The sequence below is a fragment of the Eumetopias jubatus genome, unplaced genomic scaffold (genome assembly GCF_037043125.1).
Source record: "Eumetopias jubatus isolate StellerSeaLion01/CBP00866 unplaced genomic scaffold, mEumJub1_p1.0 scaffold_8, whole genome shotgun sequence".
In the NCBI taxonomy this organism is placed as follows: Eukaryota; Metazoa; Chordata; class Mammalia; order Carnivora; family Otariidae; genus Eumetopias; species Eumetopias jubatus.
Genome location: NW_028274814.1, coordinates 38709517 through 38727874, shown reverse-complemented (window position 1 = coordinate 38727874; position 18358 = coordinate 38709517). Strand labels below are relative to the sequence as shown.

The 18358-nt window shown below is 42.2% G+C and overlaps 1 protein-coding gene across 2 annotated transcripts in view; it reads right to left on the bottom strand.

Annotated features, from left to right (window-relative positions):
• Nucleotides 1-391: 391 nt before the first annotated feature.
• Nucleotides 392-18358, bottom strand: part of DCP1B (decapping mRNA 1B) — a 55660-nt gene continuing 37693 nt past the window's right edge. For both annotated transcript variants that reach the window (XM_028121167.2, XM_028121168.2), the window contains 5 exons: nucleotides 18101-18236; nucleotides 7852-7980; nucleotides 5501-6358; nucleotides 3149-3397; nucleotides 392-618 (listed from right to left, as the gene is read on the bottom strand). In XM_028121167.2, coding sequence (XP_027976968.2) covers nucleotides 538-618; nucleotides 3149-3397; nucleotides 5501-6358; nucleotides 7852-7980; nucleotides 18101-18236 — 1453 coding nt within the window. In that variant the 3' untranslated portion in view covers nucleotides 392-537. The remainder of the gene's footprint in view (nucleotides 619-3148; nucleotides 3398-5500; nucleotides 6359-7851; nucleotides 7981-18100; nucleotides 18237-18358) is intronic.

Genomic DNA, 18358 nt, shown 5'->3' with positions numbered 1-18358 from the left:
AAAAATAATTTAAGCTTGGGATTTACTGTGTGATATGAGCAAAAGACTTTTTCTATCCCCTGGATTCTTAGTACCAAGTGTACTAAAGGATAGGATTAAAAAAAAACCATCTTAGAAAAAGAAGAAAATAGCAGGAGGGGAAGAATGAGGGGGAGTAAGTCAGAGGGGGAGACGAACCATGAGAGACGATGGACTCTGAAAAACAAACTGAGGGTTCTAGAGGGGAGGGGGGTGGGGGATGGGTTAGCCTGGTGATGGGTATTAAAGAGGGCACGTTCTGCGTGGAGCACTGGGTGTTATGCACAAACAATGAATCATGGAACACTACATCAAAAACTAATGATGTAATATATGGTGATTAACATAACAATAAAAAATAAAAAAACCCATCTTGACTGAAGAAAATTCTGAAACATTTTACTTCATATTATATATACTTTTTTTTTTTTAAAAGGCAGAAACATTTAGAGTAACGCCATTGACGTGAAAGAACCTTGAGCCACAGGACCTTGAAAATCAGTCTTAAAATGTTTTGCTTTACATCGTCTTTTTCATGGCTGCTTGTGTCATGCTGAAGAGATAAGCTTCGTAGATGATATTTAAGAAGTTGTCATCGTTCTGGAAAACAAAATCAAAAGACCCAAGGGAATGTGATTTAGTTGGCAGAAACCAAAGGAGCTGAACGGGCGTGCTGACCCTGGACACTCATCTCTACCTGTCTGCTCCAATGGCTGGTAGTTCTTCACTGCATATGTGAATTTTTTTTTAAAAGATTTTATTTATTCATTTGAGAGAGAGAAAGAATGAGTGGAGGACAGCAGCAGAGGGAGAAGTAGACTCCCCGCCGAGCCGGGAGTCTGCCGCGGCGCTCCATCCCAGGACCCTGGGATCATGAGCTGAAGGCAGACGCTTAACCATCTGAGCCACCCAGGTGCCCTGCATGTGTGAATGTTAAGTGGGACTGGAGGCAAGTGCCAGAGTCAGCCGCTGGTTTCCAACAGTCAACAGAAGCAGCAAGTGCTCATTACATACAGTCCAGATGGGTGGCCCAACCACATGGCAGAATGGAATGAGGTTCACTCAAGAAAAGCCTGGGTCTGTTGTGTGAAAAGACACAGATCCTAACAGAAGGCTGGATTGGGAGGCAATGATCCAGATCAGGGGTTTTCGAAGTTTGGTTAGGAGATTGCTGGTGCTTCTTAAGGGTCCGCTGAAGTCTCCCACAATGTGTATACTCTGCTTTTGGCATGAGTTAAGATTTATTTGCAATATGCTGCATTTATATCATCAAAACCAGCATAATTCTCCCATTAGTTACAGAAAGTTTTTGGCCTTGGCAAGTGGGCAGCTGTGAGACTGGTAGTCTCTGGGCTCCTCTGCCTGGCTAAGGGCTGAGGGAGAATCACGGGTCTAAACAGTGGTGCTCTTGGTTTTTAATTCTAGAGACTTCTCCCTCCCACTCAAATCCTTTAAAGCTTTAGCAATTCACCCACATTTCACATTCCCCCTTCATTCCCTCTTGGCACCCCACGCGCAGAGCTAGCATTATTCTCATGCAATGAAAGACAGCGATGTTATCCCAGATTTTCCTTATCCCACAAAGTCCCCGTGCGTGAGATTGTGTCCTACCAACGGGCGAAGGCTAAAAGCAGATTGCGTGAGTGACTTCCAAGAGTTCACCAGGAAGATGATGTCTACAACATTGGGAAAAGTAAAGTGTATGCAGAGAGTGGAGGGAACATAAATGTAATTTTCTACCTAGCAATAGACAGGGCCTGCTCTAGACTTTCAGAGTCTTGGTTCCTATACAAAGACCTATGGAACCATGTTTTTTAAATGGAATGAACCAGAGGATTTTTTCTTTATTGTTCATAAAAAAATGAAGCTTAAGATGTCCTAAGTCCTCACAAACTTATCACGAATGGGTTGACAAGGTGGGAAATACTTTTATCCTAATATTTGTTCATGAATGAGTATGGCCCACCCATTTGTGGTTGATCTTTACTCAACTGCTAATCTGCTTTCACACTCAGATGCTCGTTTCCAGCCCCCTCTCCTTCCCTTCTCTCTAAAATACGTGACCTTTAAAAAGTGTTTTTAATAATAGAGACCACTGTCTTTTCAACCAGGATGAGACAACTGCAAAGTGCTAGCCAGCACTCTGAAAGTCTGCTAAAGCTTAAGCAAAGTACTACAAAAATTTTCTTAAAGATTGTATCAAAAAGACACCTAGCTCTGTTCACTGAGGTGCCTGAAGGCTGTCTGGTTGGAAGTGCCCCACTTTTCAAGGCCTCGCATCTATTTTCCAGGTGTGCTTCGCTAGGTGGACGGCCAACCAGCCTCCCGGGGCCCGGCCCTCCCACTCCCATCACCACTGTGGCCCCCAGTCCGGTGCAGGGGAAGGAGCATTCTGCAGCCAGACTGGGGTTGAAGCCTAGCTCTGCTATTTACTAGCTGGGACCTCAGGCGCGTCACTTAGCCTCAGCTTCTCTGTCTCTAAAACAGGAAAAAAAAAATTGGATTGTTGTATAAGGATAAAATGAATTAATGTAGGTAAAGCATTTAAAACAGCGCCTGGCTCAAAGGTCTCTGCAAGTGTCAGTTGTTATGTTTTGATCACCTCCCAGAGCCGAGTGAGACACACGGCTGACAGAGAAGTCCCGTCAGTCCATCCTGTCCTAATTAGCAGGTTTCAGAATTATTTGTAAAATGTGCCCTTCGCAGTCACGGCCATGACTCCCTCCCTACCTGTTCCCTCCTCCTTCAGCAGTCTGCCAGAGCTGTCCCCGAAACGCCGCCGCTTGCTCAATGTGGCTCTGACCTCTATTGCCCAACGGTGAGCTGTCTGGGGGTACAGTGCATGCTTCTTTCTTTTCGGGCAGGTGACAGCCTGGAGGACTCAGGCAGTCTTCCAGTTACAAAATCCTTCATGTCGTGACACGCCCAAAGCCACAGCTAGTCTTCCGAATCTCCTCCAGTTAACCGAGCACAGAAACCATGGTCGAACTGTTTAGGTCGAACTGTTACGGGGTTTCCTTATTCTCGGGGAGTACTAAGCAGGTGTTAGCTAACTGACACTTCCTGTCCTACAGCCCACAGGTCGGCAGAGCTGATAAGGGCAAGAAGGGAGACGACGCGGCCCTCCTACCTGAATGAGGTACAGCAGTGCTTCCTGAAGTTGTAGCTTGGTAAGTGGGCTGCTGGTGGTCACGGGGGGCTCCGGGGTCCGCAGAGGCAGGAGGAGGCTGGCGGAAGTGGCAGCTGGTTCTTGGCTTCCCAGGGGCAAGAGCCCAGCATCCCTCTCCTTTGGTGGGGCACAGGTGGGTTGGGTGAACACCATGGGCGACATGAGCAGAGAAGGAGCCCGGGTGGCAGGGACACGCGGAGGCGAGGTGGCCTGCTCATGGCAAACACACACAGAGGGCAGTGGTAAGTAGCGGCTCCCTGAACACCGAGGGAGAGGGAGAGAGACGCCCGTTGCTTGCAAGCATGGAGAGAAGTGAGGCTCAATAGGAACTGTTGCCAGTTCTCTCGGTGGGCAAATCCTGTGGGAGCCTGATTCCTGTTTGCTTCTCCACTTGCACCTGCTGGGGGTACACACACATTTCCTCCACATGGAGGAAGCTTCCCAGCCTCTCTCCGCCTGCTCACTGACTTCTCACTGGGATGGAGGCAAGCTTATCGGGCTCACCCCTCTTGGGTCCCCCTTCCTGAGAGGATCTGCCTGCTTGCGGACAGCATACACTCCTGGCATCTGCAGCTCAAGTTTGGGGTGCAGGGAGGCTGGTTGTGCTCAGCACTGCCAGTGACTTATCTGTCCTCACAAGTATGTCTACCTCACGTGGCTACACCTAAAACCAAGTTTTCCAATAGCCTTTCCAGTTATGCAAGTGACATTCTGATCTTCGTCTGACTGACTCCTACGGCTAGCTCTCATTTGTTTCTAATGCAGGCGAGAAAAAAGAATGTTACTTATCAGCCTTCTAATGCCCCAAAAGGAGTCACGAGAAGGGGGACATAAGGCCCGTGGTCTAGAAGCTGCTGTGATTTCACTCCCTCAGTATCTTTCTGAGAAGAAGGAAGCTTGGAGGAAGGTAGGTTGCTTGTTTCCTTTAACTGTCCCTATCTGCCGTTTGGAGCCGAGGAGCTAGAACGGATGCCACCCTAGTGGGGGTCCCAGCACCCGCTGTGAGGAAGAGCGCATGGTCCACACCTGTGGGTGCTCAAGAGAAATGAGAATTGTGTCCGCAGAGGCCGATGTCGAACTACTAACCCCGGTTCCCCAGTGTCCCACCTAGTGTCCTAGTTTCCCTAGTGTCCCATCCTGCCAAGAGAAAAAAAGCAGGTATGAAAGAGAGGGGACAACACGCACTGAAATGGGGATGCGGGTGGTTAACAACCGTTCCTCTGTGACTGTAATAAATAATGAACAAGAACACTTGGACTCAGGCTCTCACATACACAAAGACTTATGCTACATGCCCAACATCTTTGTTTTCAAAAAAGTGAAGGCTTGTTGAGGACCTGTTGTAAGCTACTTGCCAAAACATGACAAAAGGACCAATGATGACATCTGTAATAAACAGGGAGAATGTCCTAATTATTAAACCCAATGCCTTTTCAATGAATTTGTACCAATCCAAATGGGAAAAAAAAAAATCAGTCAGATCTCCAGATGTTCCTCACAGGCCATGAAATAGCTGTGGTTTCATCGCTGTTCCAAGTTACTGATACATAGAGAGTCCCCTTCCTTGAGGGACAGAGTGTTTCTAAAAGTCACAGTATTTTTCCCTGACTGGTACTCTGTGTGTGTGTGTGTGGTGGGGGGTGGGGGCGGGGAGTCAGATGGCATACTTACTTACCCCTCTCTCGATCTTCATTAAGTGACAGTGGTGATAGAAATAAAAACAGCCTGTACCTTTGAGGAGTTGATGTGTTTTTCCTGTTGACTTCAAGCACCCCTGGGACCATGGGCCCTGCAGAGGTGGTAAGTATGTGAGCCTCTTCATGAACAATGAGGTATGTAACCTCAAGTAGCACAACGCCTGGCATGTAGTAAGTGCTCAGAAATATGTACTGAATAAATAAACAGTAATGATTTTAAAATAATAAGAAGAGGTCAGATGTCTGGTATCTCAAATGATTTCAATGTGGACAGAAGTGTTCTTGGTCAAAGATTTGGGGGCTTTCCTCACGTCTCTGTTGTTTCCCGCGTCCATGTGCTTGTCTTAGATCTTATAACACCATGAAGATTTAACTCGACAAATGAAGTACCTCTAAAAGGAGGGAAGCCCCCAGATGGCTAAGCAAAGAAAGGCTTGTCTCTCCAGGCGGAAAGTTATGGGGATAATAAGACGCACAGATGTGGCTTGTGGCGCCCCGTTCTACACAGAAGTGTCCCTAGAGCACCAAAGCTGATTCTAAGTCTCACCGAGTACTCACAAAGTACTAGAGCAATACGACTCCCCCCACCCCCCGCCCCACCCCCGAAGATATCTACCTGAAAAAGAGGAGTCTGCTTTTCTGCGCTGGCTGTCTTGTGCATCCAGGACTCCAGCACTTTCCCCGTCCCGGAGCTCGGAGTTACTGCAGGGAACTTGGCTGCCAAGGCTGGTCGGTTAGATGCGTGCAGCTGCTGTTCCTGCTGTACAATCTGCAGCTTCCTCAGTAACTCCTGAGGGGAGATCACTCCAGAACTACTAGTCTGACTGCCAGAGAGGGGGAGCGTGGGTCTCGGGTGTGTGGACTGCTCTTCGCCGTGAGCCTGATGTCCTAGTGGCTGAGCTGGAAGGGAGCCACTGAAATACCCCGCTTGTGCCTGAGCCAGCCCCTTTACTGGGGCGCCAGGGGTGGCAGTGGGGAGAGCGGTGCTGAGGGTTGGGGCCGCTGAGCTGGCAGGTGCTGGTGTGTTAGGGTCATACTTATTTGCTGGCCTCGGGGCACTCTGAAGCTTCTCCAGCAGGCTCTGAGTTCTGGAAGCACTCTGTACATGCTGAGAAGTCCCAAAGCTCTGGGGAGACCCTGGCTGCACAGGTCCCAGCAAAACTTCCCCAGCAGAATGGGTACTGCTGTTTCTGCAGGGCCGGTTTTCAGGCAGCTCTGACAAGGGGTGGAGGTCTGCACTCCGGACCATGAGTTTCTGAATGGCTGGACAGAGCTGCTTCTCGATGGGGGGTGAGTGTCTTCTGGGTTCCTCATAGGAGAGGGAGCGTACGACCCCCTGCCTAATTGGAAGTGGCTCCTGGTGCTGTTGCTGGTGGATGGTCTGTGGGGACCCCACAGCTTCCTGACATGTAGATTTGTCCTGCTTCCCAAAGAGAGCTGTCAAGGACAGGTGTTGGGGTTCGGGGTCTAAGGTCTGGAAAAAAATAAAAATGTCTGAAAATGGGTATGCATACAATTTGGTTATATGGAGGGCTATGAAACATTCCTAACCTAACTGATGATTTCTTTATTTACATAGGATCAATTATAGAGGATGAAAAACCTATAATTCTAATCAATTTTACAAATTTAAGACCATTTCCAGGTAAAAAATTTTCACAGCATTCTTCACTCCCACCCCCAAGACAGCAGTTACATTTTAGCATCTGCAGATTGATGAAATAGCCCTTGATGGGCCTGGGGTTCACAGAGTGGGGACCACTGTGGTGCAAAGTTCTAGATACTGAAAGGGAATGATCTCTTCAACAGGAAGTCCGCCTGCCCCTGCAGAGTGTAAGAAGATGTTGAGAACACACAGGAACATGAGGGTTGTAGATTTTCGTAGAATTAGAGAAATTTAGGATAAGTCATTTAAACTAACTTGATCCTTTCAACTATATACCAGCAGCTTTTAAAAAATCATCATATGCATACATACAACCTTCCCTGGCCTGGTCAGTCACAAAGCTACCTCCTTCCTGCCTTATAGCCTCTCCTGCTCCTTCTGGGGCTTTCCATGTTGTTGGGCTAAGAAAACATGAGCTTCCTTCTAACACCAACATATTCCAGTTTCTTTATTAAAATAAAAAATTTCCATGGAAGGCAAAGAATAAAAGCAAGCTAAAAGATAATTAGAAAAGACTTATTTTTTTCAAAAATTCAATACAAGACTTTCATTAGCTAGTCTTTATGTCTTTTGGCTCTATGTTCATTTCCAAAATTGATTTAAATGAATTCCTTTAAAAAAACCCAAACCCTTAGTGAGGAATAACCATAGGAAGTGGAAATAGCTATACTACATTGACAGTCAATAATGGGCCTTGCAGATGAACAATTTTGTTAATGCTGCACTATTCTGGAAAATACATATACTCATACCAAAAAATGCTATCATTTTCATATATTTAGATGCAAATACAATGATAACCCAGCAGGTCTACGGGGGAATTTTATACCACTCCTTAGAACAGGAATCCTGTTCTATACACACCGTGCATAGCACTGTACCTGGGACGGAGGAAGTGCTCAGAAACGTTTAATTGAGTGTGGCCTTGGCTGTCCTTCTCCCAGGCCTTGGGAAACCAGCCACCTACCGCAGAAGAATGCAGGCCTGCAGGTAATATTCCTGTCAGCTCTGACAATGTTATGAGTTTGCTGTTTTTAAAAAATACGTTATCCTCTAAGAAGTTCAAGTCCACAAGAGATGAACACAGAATACGGTAAATGCCAAAATTAAAAATTTCAACCCCCTTCTAGGAAGAATACATTATTAAAATGAAAACAGTCTTGAAGTTGAAATCTTTCTTTCTTGGATTTACCCTGAAGCATCCTTGAACAGCACCAGGCTCTCCCTTGACTGTACTCTGGGTAAGAGTTCTTTAACAATCCTATAGAGACATTGCAAATGGAAAGCAGAAGACTTCATACCTGGCTGGGCCGAGGTATGCGCTGTTGCTGGTTTTCACTGGGCTTCACTGGAATTGGTTTGATGAGATTGGGGTTGTCATAGATGGCAGATGAACTCGTTATCTGTTTTGGCTCAGAACAGGTTTTACACTGAAATGGAAAAAAGAATCTCATTTTTAGTGTAAAAGAAGCTTTAATCTTTTTAAAAGAATGTAACTTCTCGCTCTTTATTTTATCTAATTGGTAGCTATTTTTTGATAGACTTTCATGAAAAAAGGAAAATTACTTAATCTCCTCTGATATGAGCCATATTTGAGTATAAATCAAATTCCAATTTAATTTTTCTTAGTTGCACAATTTTGGTGCCCTAAAATATTACCAAAAGCATCAGCCTGTAAGACCCAGAGGCTCTGAGATACTTGGATATTTGAAAGACTACAGATATGCTTAAGAAGCAATTGTTTTAAAAATATGGAGTGTAATGCTTTTCAGTGATAAACAGTGATAGAAACAATTCTTTAAATGCCATGTCTGGATTACAGTATGGTTCTATTCACCCATTAGCAGTTGACTTAAAATTAGAGAGCTGCATCACCAAAGCAACTGACCCTTTTCGGTCCACAAACCAAAAAGTAAAGCTGACTCAAACCATTGACTTAAAAATTACTAACATCATCTTTATTTAATAAATGACTGTTAACATAAACAGGATAATTCAAATCTGAGTGTTCTGAGCCACTCACTACAAATTAGAACCTCACAGAGAAAGAGATGAGACAAGACTCATCATTTCAAATACTGAATCATTATCATACATTAATCTAACCAACCATACAATTGCTAACACAGTAGGATTCATAACACAAAGAACACAGCAATGATGGCAGTATCTATCTTGTTAAAACACCAAATAAAACTGAATATAAAATGACTACTTCTATTCTATACTCTCTATAGCATTGCTAGTTTCAACTGTCAAGGCCTCAGGTAGGAAAATATTTCACACTGTCCCTGACATGGAATGAGCTATAAGCACAATCTCGTCCCCCAGGAACCCAAGGCTTCCAATGTGTTTTACAGTTATGGGGTTGTATTTTCTAATTCGAGGATGTAGGAGTATGGGGTCAATCACCACCATGTTCAGTTGGGTTTGTAAAGTTAATTGTACAAAAGACTAATCATTTCGACCGAGAATTCTATCAGTAATTTGGATATCTGGCACTAGATTAAGTGGGATGTGAAATCCCTTTATGAGTCATAAAATGCTATTTCTAATGCTTAGGTGAATGCTGGTGGTTAATGGTATGGAGGCATGGACCAACTGGCCTGGCTTTCCAAGGCCATAACCAACACAAGACGAGAAGACAGTCTAAGATAGTCACTTACAAAATTTTAGCATGAATTTCTGCTTGCTATGTAAAAGAAAGTGGATGCTCAGATTACATTCACTGAATGACCCTGTCTGTACTTTTTCTTTTTAAAGATTTTATTTATTCATTGAAAGAGAGAGAGTGCAAGTGTCAGAGGGGGAGAAGCAAAGGGAGAGGGACAAGTGGGGGAGAGGAGCAGAGGAAGAGGGACAAGCAGACTCCATGCTGAGTGTGGAGCCTGATGCGGGGCTGGATCTCATGACTCTGAGATCCCAACCCTGAGATCACGACCTGAGCGGAAATCAGGAGTTGGATGCCCACCCGAAGGAGCCACCCAGGCACACCCCTACTTTTTCACTCTCTATGTTCAGAGACCTTAAATTTCAAACAAAGAAAAACAGATTCCCCCCCAGATTCGCTATACACATATGCACCTGGGCTGAGAGGCTGCTCTGTCTCTTGCTATGCATAAGCCCTAGATAGGCTTTCTAAGTGAAATTGCTAGAAGCTGTTTTCTGTGTCACTATCTATCACTGAAACCTTGCTTTCATGTAAAAATTGCTCTCCATCAAATTGCTCAGAATTAAATATCATCTACCTCAATAGTTTGTAGCTCATTTTCCAGCTGTTTAATTTTCTTTAAAAAATTTTTTTTAAAAGATTTTATTTTTTGACAGAGTGAGAGAGGGAACACAAGCAGGGGGGTGGAGAGGGAGAAGCAGGCTTCCCGCGGAGCAGGGAGCCCGATGCGGGGCTCGATCCCAGGACCCTGGGATCATGACCTGAGCCAAAGGCAGACGCGTAACGACTGAGCCACCCAGGTGTCCGCAGCTGTTTAAGTTTCTATGCTTCTCCTGACCCAAATAACTTTAAGATACTTGGAAAAAAACACAGAGTTGGAAAAAGTGTATAATGGATTCTCCATAGAGATCCCGAGGCACTTCTTTAAAGCCTTAAAAATTATGTCACATGATCTCATTTTCTCACACACAAACACACAAACATATGTACTCATGCCAAGAGAAAAGTCTGGAAGAAAATACACTGAAAGTATTAAAAGTAGACATCTTTGGGTTACAGGATTATGGACATTTTTTATTTCCCTTTTCTACTTTTTTGAATTTTCTCACTAAGCATCAAAAGACACTTAGTAATTTCTTTAATTTTATAAATAAATCACAGTATATTAAAAGAGAACTATTAATTCTTGCCTTAAGCCACAAAACACAAAATAGTCCACCTCTGCATATTCAGAACTCAACTATGCAGCCAAAGACCCTTTCTGGCCCTGGTTCTTTCTCCTACTGAGAGTTGGTGGTCTTATTGTTCATTTGCATCTCAACCATGAGTCCAATAGGGAGGAGGTAAAAAGAGGTGAAGTTCAAATTAACATCATGCTACTTTATAGCAGATTCACAGAAAGTTGTTTCTTAGGGGAAAAAACATAAAATATTGGCCCAAATAAGGTTTTCAGATTGTTTTATTAACTTCATGTAAATAGTTGCATCTGATGTCACTAGGCTTCACTTTACCAACATCATGTCACCATATGTCACCCCTAGCTGAAAAGTTTTCCTCCTCTTACTTTTTGGGATTTTCATAAACTGAAGCATTTTAAAGTTGGGAAAATCTCAGAAGTCACTGAGTTTAGTCCCTACCAAGAGAAGGGAGATTTTTTTCCCAATGCCCCAGTATGTCCTCATGTAGTCTCTTCCTGAATACTCCCAGTGATGGGGCAGCCACTTCCTCTCAAAAATTCCCAGGGAAATCTTGTCTTCTTCTCTTTTGCTTCTGTCTGTGTTCCCCCTTTCCCGTACCTCAGAGCCATTTTCCTCATGATCTCCACATCTTCTGAAATGTCTGTGTGTGGGAGAAGAGGTAACACAAACACAGGCAAATATAAAGCAGGTTTGCACAATGCAGTGGAAGTTCACAGGGAAGCATATACATCTGGTTCTGTAGATCAGAAATTATAGGATGGACAAAGAACATTTGAAATGGGCCCTGAATGACTGATCATACGTCGACAGGTAAAGAAGGAGAGGGGACAGCAAGGGAAGTCCATGAAGGCCCTTTGAGGAAGCAACACTGTTACTCCGTTTGGTAGGAGTTTCAAATATTTGTAAAGGGAAGTGTGGGGAGAAGGTAGACACGTTAAGAGAATAAACTGGGGCTACGTTATATAATCCTTGAAGAGTCTGAAAGTTCATATGCTAGGCAATGAGAAACCAAGAAGAATTTAGACCAGAGAAGTAATAGGATCACACAAGTGCTCCTAGAAGGTTACATCCTCTGGCTGTTAATAACAGAAGGGATAATTTCTTCTGTTGTTTATCACACAGTTGGAGCAATTAACATTATGCATTTAACATGTATTTGATTATATAGAAAAGCAAGTCTATATACCAATGAAACATCTGTACTTCATGTCAACATTGTAACAACCAATCTGGGGGGCGGTGTAATGATGAACAGAACATTGTTTTGACCTCAACAAGTTTATAGTGGGAGAAGTTGACCTAACTGTAATAAATGAGGAAGAGCAAAATAAATTCCAAATAGTAACAGACTGGTGAGTTCAGTGGGAAGAATAATTAATCTGAATGAAGAGATCTGGGAAAACTCCATGTAAAAAGTGGAATTTTAACTGGGCTTGAAGAATATGTAGATTCTGAAGGGCAAATAAAGTGAGGGGGAAACACTGCAAGTTGTGGGTACAGTATAAAGTGATGGCTTAATTAAGTCTCCGAAACCACATATGAGTGTTTCTAAGTGTGTGCGTGTGTGTGGGTGTGCACATGTGTGTGTGCGTGTGTGTATTCCGTGTTCTTTTATGAGACAGGTGCAGCTAGAGGGGAGACACTGGAGGGGCTCAGGAAACAAATATACTCATAGGTCCTATAGTAACAGGAGGCCAGATGGGGAAGCCTCAGGATGCGCAGGAGACAGAAAGCAGGAGCTAGGGGAAAGCCAAGGCTAGAACTTCTATCGGGGTTTCTGCACTTTAGGATTGGCTAGTTTGGATAATTTCCAGTAGGCTTTAAACTACATGGTGGTCCCTAGTCCCCGACCTGAGATGATTAAGGCAGAGGAGTATTGCCTCCTGGGGTGCTGGGGGCCAGATGGAGAAGGCATGGCTCTGGATGGCTAGTTTGCATGGCAAGGGCAGCCTCTGGCTGGGACCTTGGCTAGCTCTAAGAATTAACTAGCCCAGGGGAACCTGTATGACTCTGTTGGTTAAGCACTCAGTTTTTGATCTCAGCTTGGGTCTTGATCTCAGGGTCATGAGTTCAGGCCCTGTGTTGGGCTCCATGCTGGGCAGAGCCTATTTATTAAAAAAAAAAAAATTGGCTAGCCCAGGGAGGAAGATTCTGGCCCCAACCAGAAGACTTTTAAGATGTCAAAACATCATAAAATAAAAATAATACAATATGTTTGTATGCTGAGAGGAGGGGGGGAGAAGAAAGAAAATAATTTTTGTTCAGTATTTGCATTTATTATTTATTGGTCATTGTTATGCTGTCCTCACAGAACCTAAGTTCCTGGAGAGCAAAAATGTCACCATTTAAGATTGACCTTTAGGGCACCTAATTAGGTAAAGTATAATTAATTGATAGTTGCCGAGTCATTAGGATATCTTTTAACAGCTGCTGAAGAATTAAGCAAAATGGAAAACTAATACAGAAATCATTACTGACAGCATCTGGGATTAAAGCGTCTCTGTCCAGGCCCTCTGACTGAAGGACAATGAAACTGTGATTAATTCATATTCATATGCATTGAGTCAATCAACAACCATTTATTTAGCACACATATGCGGGGAACATTGGAGACTAGGCTTATGAAGATGAATACAGGGTGTTCTCTGTGCTCAAGGAGCTCACAGTCTATCAATCAAGGGTAAGCCAACTATCAAGTCAAAGGCATGTTGGAGAAACTTGGCCAGTTGTCTTTTAGCATGTCCCACTTCATTCAGGACTTTTCTGATTGCTTCCTTGTGGTGCCACTTAATTTGTTTTCTGCCTGCCCTTCTCCCATCTTCTCTTTCATTTTCTGTAAACTAGTAAGTTTAAGAAAGCTCACAATGGGGATGGAACTAGAGGGTATTATGCTAAGTGAAATAAGTCAGTTAGAGAAAGACAAATACCATATGATCTCAGACACATGTGGAATTTAAGAAACAAAACAGATGAACATAGGGAAAGGGAAGGAAAAACAAAATAAGATGAAAACAGAGAGGGAGGCAAACCATAAGACTCTTAACTCTAGGAAACAAACTGAGGGTTGCTGGAAGGTTGGTGGGTGGGGGGGATGGGGTAATTGGGTGATGGGTATTAAGGAGGGCACTTGATGTAATGAGCACTTAACTAAATTGAATTTAGATAAAAAAATTTAAAAAAGATTCAGGATCAACAATATAGATTTCAAGGTGGGACTACATAGTTCACATTATATCACATTAGGAGACACATGATGTCTGATTATCCAACTTTTAATGGTGCTGGTCAGTAAGCTCATGTGGTGGTAGACTGACTTCCATGGTCAAGTTTCCATCAACCTTTCTCATAATATTTACATTACTAATGATCATTGCTTGAATATTATTTGACTAGTGTGGCTTTAAGTTCTATCATTTCATCTATATTTAATAGCTGGAATTCTTCCGTAGAGAAGAACTTTCCCCCATCAACCAGGATTATGTGGTTATTCTGAAAAATTGTCTCTACTGGTCAGGCAGGATAAATGCTTAATTCCTTCCCATTAACTACTAATTTTCAGAGGAAGGAGTTGGTGTCTTAGCACCTCCAAGAATAGCCAATAATTACTTTTTTGTTCTGTTTTATATTTTTGGTCTGCTTGCTCACTCATCACCATGAACTCACATATTACATATGCTTAGTGTGTTTCAATCCATTGTAGTCTTTCTTGTTGATGTCAGAATTTGATGTTTTAGTCAGTGGTCCCTTAAAATTGACTACTGTGCCCCGTTCAAATGACCCTGTTTGTTTGATTTTCCTATCCTGGACATGGAATTGGGAATTTCTTTAAAGAGCCCTGATACTGGGCAAAGAAGAAGTCAAACTCTCACTCTTTGCAGGTGATATGATACTTTATGTGGAAAACCCAAAAGACTCCACCCCAACACTGCTAGAACTCATACAGGAATTCAGTAAAGTGTCAGGATATAAAGTCAATGCACAGAAATCAGTGGCATTCCTATACACCAACAACAAGACAGAAGAAAGAGAGATTAAGGAGTTGATCCCATTTACAATTGCACCCCAAACCATAAGATACCTAGGAATAAATCTAACCAAAGAGGCAAAGAATCTGTACTCAGAAAACTAGAAAATACTCATGAAAGAAATTGAGGAAGACACAAAGAAATGGAAACGCGTTCCATGCTCACGGATTGGAAGAACAAATACTGTGAAGATGTCAATGCTACCCAGAGCAATCTACACATTTAATGCAATCCCTATCCAAATACCATCCACTTTTTTCAAAGAAATGGAACAAATAATCCTAAAATTTGTATGGAACCAGAAAAGACCCCGAATAGCCAGAGGAATGTTGAAAAAGAAAAGCAAAGCTGGTGGCATCACAATTCCGGACTTCAAGCTCTATTACAAAGCTGTCAGCATCAAGACAGTGGTACTGGCACAAAAACAGACACATAGATCAATGGAACAGAATAGAGAGCCCAGAAATGGACCCTCAACTCTATGGTCAACTCATCTTCGACAAAGCAGGAAAGAATGTCCAGTGGAAAAAAGACAGTCTCTTCAACAAATTGTGTTGGGAAAACTGGACAGCCACATGCAGAGAATGAAACTAAACCATTTCCTTGCACCACACACAAAAATAGACTCAAAATGGTTGAAAAACCTAAATATGAGACAGGAGTCCGTCAAAATCCTAGAGGAGAACAGAGGCAGCAACCTCTTCGACCTCAGCCGCAGCAACTTCTTCCTAGAAACATCGCCAAAGGCATGGAAAGCAAGGGCAAAAATGAACTATTGGGACTTCATCAAGATAAAAAGCTTTTGCACAGCAAAAGAAACAGTCAACAAAACCAAAAGACAGCCAACAGAATGGGAGAAGATATTTGCAAATGACATATCAGATAAAGGGCTAGTACCCAAAATCTATAAAGAACTTATCAAACTCAACACCCAAAGAACAAATGATCCAATCAAGAAATGGGCAGAAGACATGAACAGACATTTTTCCAAAGAAGACATCCGAATGGCCAACAGACACACAAAAAAGTGCTCAACATCGCTCGGCATCAGGGAAATCCAAATCAAAACCTCAATGAGATACCACCTCACACCCGTCAGAATGGCTAAAATTAACAAGTCAGGAAACAACAGATGTTGGTGGGGATGCGGAGAAAGGGGAACCCTCTTACACTGTTGGTGGGAATGCAAGCTGGTGCAGCCACTCTGGAAAACAGTATGGAGGTTCCTCAAAAAGTTGAAAATAGAACTACCCTACGACCCAGCAATTGCACTACTGGGTATTTACCCCAAAGGTACAAATGTAGGGATCCGAAGGGGTACGTGCACCCTGATGTTTATAGCAGCAATGTCCACAGTAGCCAAACTATGGAAAGAGCCAAGATGTCCATCAACAGATGAATGGATAAAGAAGATGTGGTATATATGCACAATGGAATATTATGTAGCCATCAAAAGGAATGAAATCTTGCGATTTGCAACAATGTGGCTGGAACTGGAGGGTATTATGCTGAGCAAAATAAGTCAATCAGAGAAAGACATGTATCATATGATCTCACTGATAGGAGGAATTCTTAATCGCTGGAAACAAACTGAGGGTTGCTGGAGTGGTGGGGGGTGGGAGGGATGAGGTGGTTGGGTGACAGACACTGGGAGAATGCTGTGAATTGTGTAAGACTGTTGAATCACAGATCTGTACCTCTGAAACAAATAATACATTATATGTTAAAAAAAAAAAAGAAGATAGCAGGAAGGGAAAAGTGAAGGGGGGGAATCAGAGGGGGAGATGAACCATGAGAGACTATGGACTCTAAGAAACAAACTGAGGGTTCTAGAGGGGAGGGGGGTGGGGGGATGGGTTAGCCTGGTGATGGGTATTAAAAAGGGCATGTACTGAATGGAGCACTGGGTATCATACGCAAACAATGAATCATGGAACACTACATCAAAAACTAATGATGTAATTTTGGTGATTAACATAACATAAAAAAAAAAGAGCGCTGATACCTTTTGCGGGGCGGATAATAATAATCTGGGAGCCAGAAGTGCCTGTTGCTGCTGAATTGTCACTTATTTCTAGGTCTCTTCAGGGAAAAAGTCAGTAACTACATATTTAAGAAACAAAATTTGAACTAACTCTTACATTTCCACTTAAAATTTAACATTAAATAGCTTTAACTTAATATTTTTCTCTTATACTGAAGGTTTTGTTCTGACCGCATAAACATACTCATTTATTATATCCACGACAGCTGAAAACTTAAAATGCCAACATTACCATTAACAATGAAACCACGGAATGACGTTTACAATTTCTTTGCAGTTCTTTTTCTCTAAGGGTGCTCAGTCCAAACATGGGGTTCTGAAGTCACTCCCCAATTTCTTTTCTAAGTAATTATGTTATAATATGATATTCAGTTATCTACACTTATTTCAGCTAGTTTACAAATTCTAGGTTTTAATTGTCTTTTTTTCCTTAATTTTCTTTTTTCCCGTATTTCTAGAGAGTGTTAATCTTTTACTTCTCAATTCTTATAATAGCAGTTTATAAAATTGGGAAATTAACCCTCCTCCTATTACTGAGGTATAACTATTTCTCAGTTTTATATATCTTTTTGCTTTGCTTGTGTTTTTTTTGAACCAGGCAAAACGTTTATTTTTTGATTATTATGTAGTTGAATTAGTTGCTTTTGGGTTTTAAGGCAGAGTTTAGAAGATCTCCCCTTTCCAGAGTACAAAGAAATCCATATAAATTTTCTTCTTGTATTTGACTGGTTTTATTTTTAATATTTAAATTTTTAATACATTTGGAATTTATCCTGGTATAAGGTACAAATCCAATTTTCTATTTTTCCAAATGGCTATCACTTGTCCCAATATCATTTATTTAAATATCCACTCAAATAGCTGATTTGAGATTTTCATCTTTCTCACATCCTAAATTTCATATACACTGGGGTGTCATTTGGACCTTCCCACCTGCCCTATTGGTCTATCTGGCTGTTTATGCATTGATACCATTAAAGCCATCCTGTTTTAAGTGCTTAGGCTTTAGCTCCTTAATACCAGATAGGTAGAGCTTGCTCCCCCTTCTCTCCCTTCCAATATTGCTCTTGTTCATCAAGGTTTTCCCCGCTGTTCTTTCTTGTATATTTCTCCATATGAACCTTATAATCAACTTGTGTGGCTCCAGGAAAGAAGAAACCAGTCTGTATTTGTTTAGGAATCATCTTAAATTTGCAGATTAAACAGAAGTGAGAGCTTTAAGTTCTATCTTCTTATCTAAGATCCGGACATTTGTTCATATCTATTTTTATGCCTGTCAGGAGTGTTTGTAAGTTTTCTTCATACAGGCTTTGTTCATTTCTTGCTATTTTATTCCAAAGAATGTTATATTAATAGTTGCTACTGTAAATGGGGTCTTGTACTTAACCTTCTGATTGGATACTATTTGTATATAGGAAGGCTGCTGATTTCTTAGGCTACGTTTTAATCCACTTAAAACAAGTGGTCTTCATTAGCCTACTAAAAGCAAATAGAGATTTAATTTTTCATTTGATTTTGTTTGGTGGAAGGAATAGCACTCACCCCTTTTTCCACAAGCATATTACCACTGTAGGATTTAAGTATGTTTCACAAAGGAAGACAAAAACTCACCTTGGTGTATTCATCTTTGGCCTTGGTGAGCATTCGTAAGATATCTACTTCCTTGCCCTCTCCTGAATTGAGGATCATTGGGGAGTTTCCTGCTCCACCTCCCTGATGGGCTTTCAACTGTTCATATTGAGTTAGGCTAGAAAAATAGAGGGGAAAATCCACACAAGGAAAACGAACTCAACACAAATGGCTTTTAAAACCATCTAATTCCCACCCACTTGATTTTATCTTTTTTTTTTAAGATTTTATTTGTCAGAG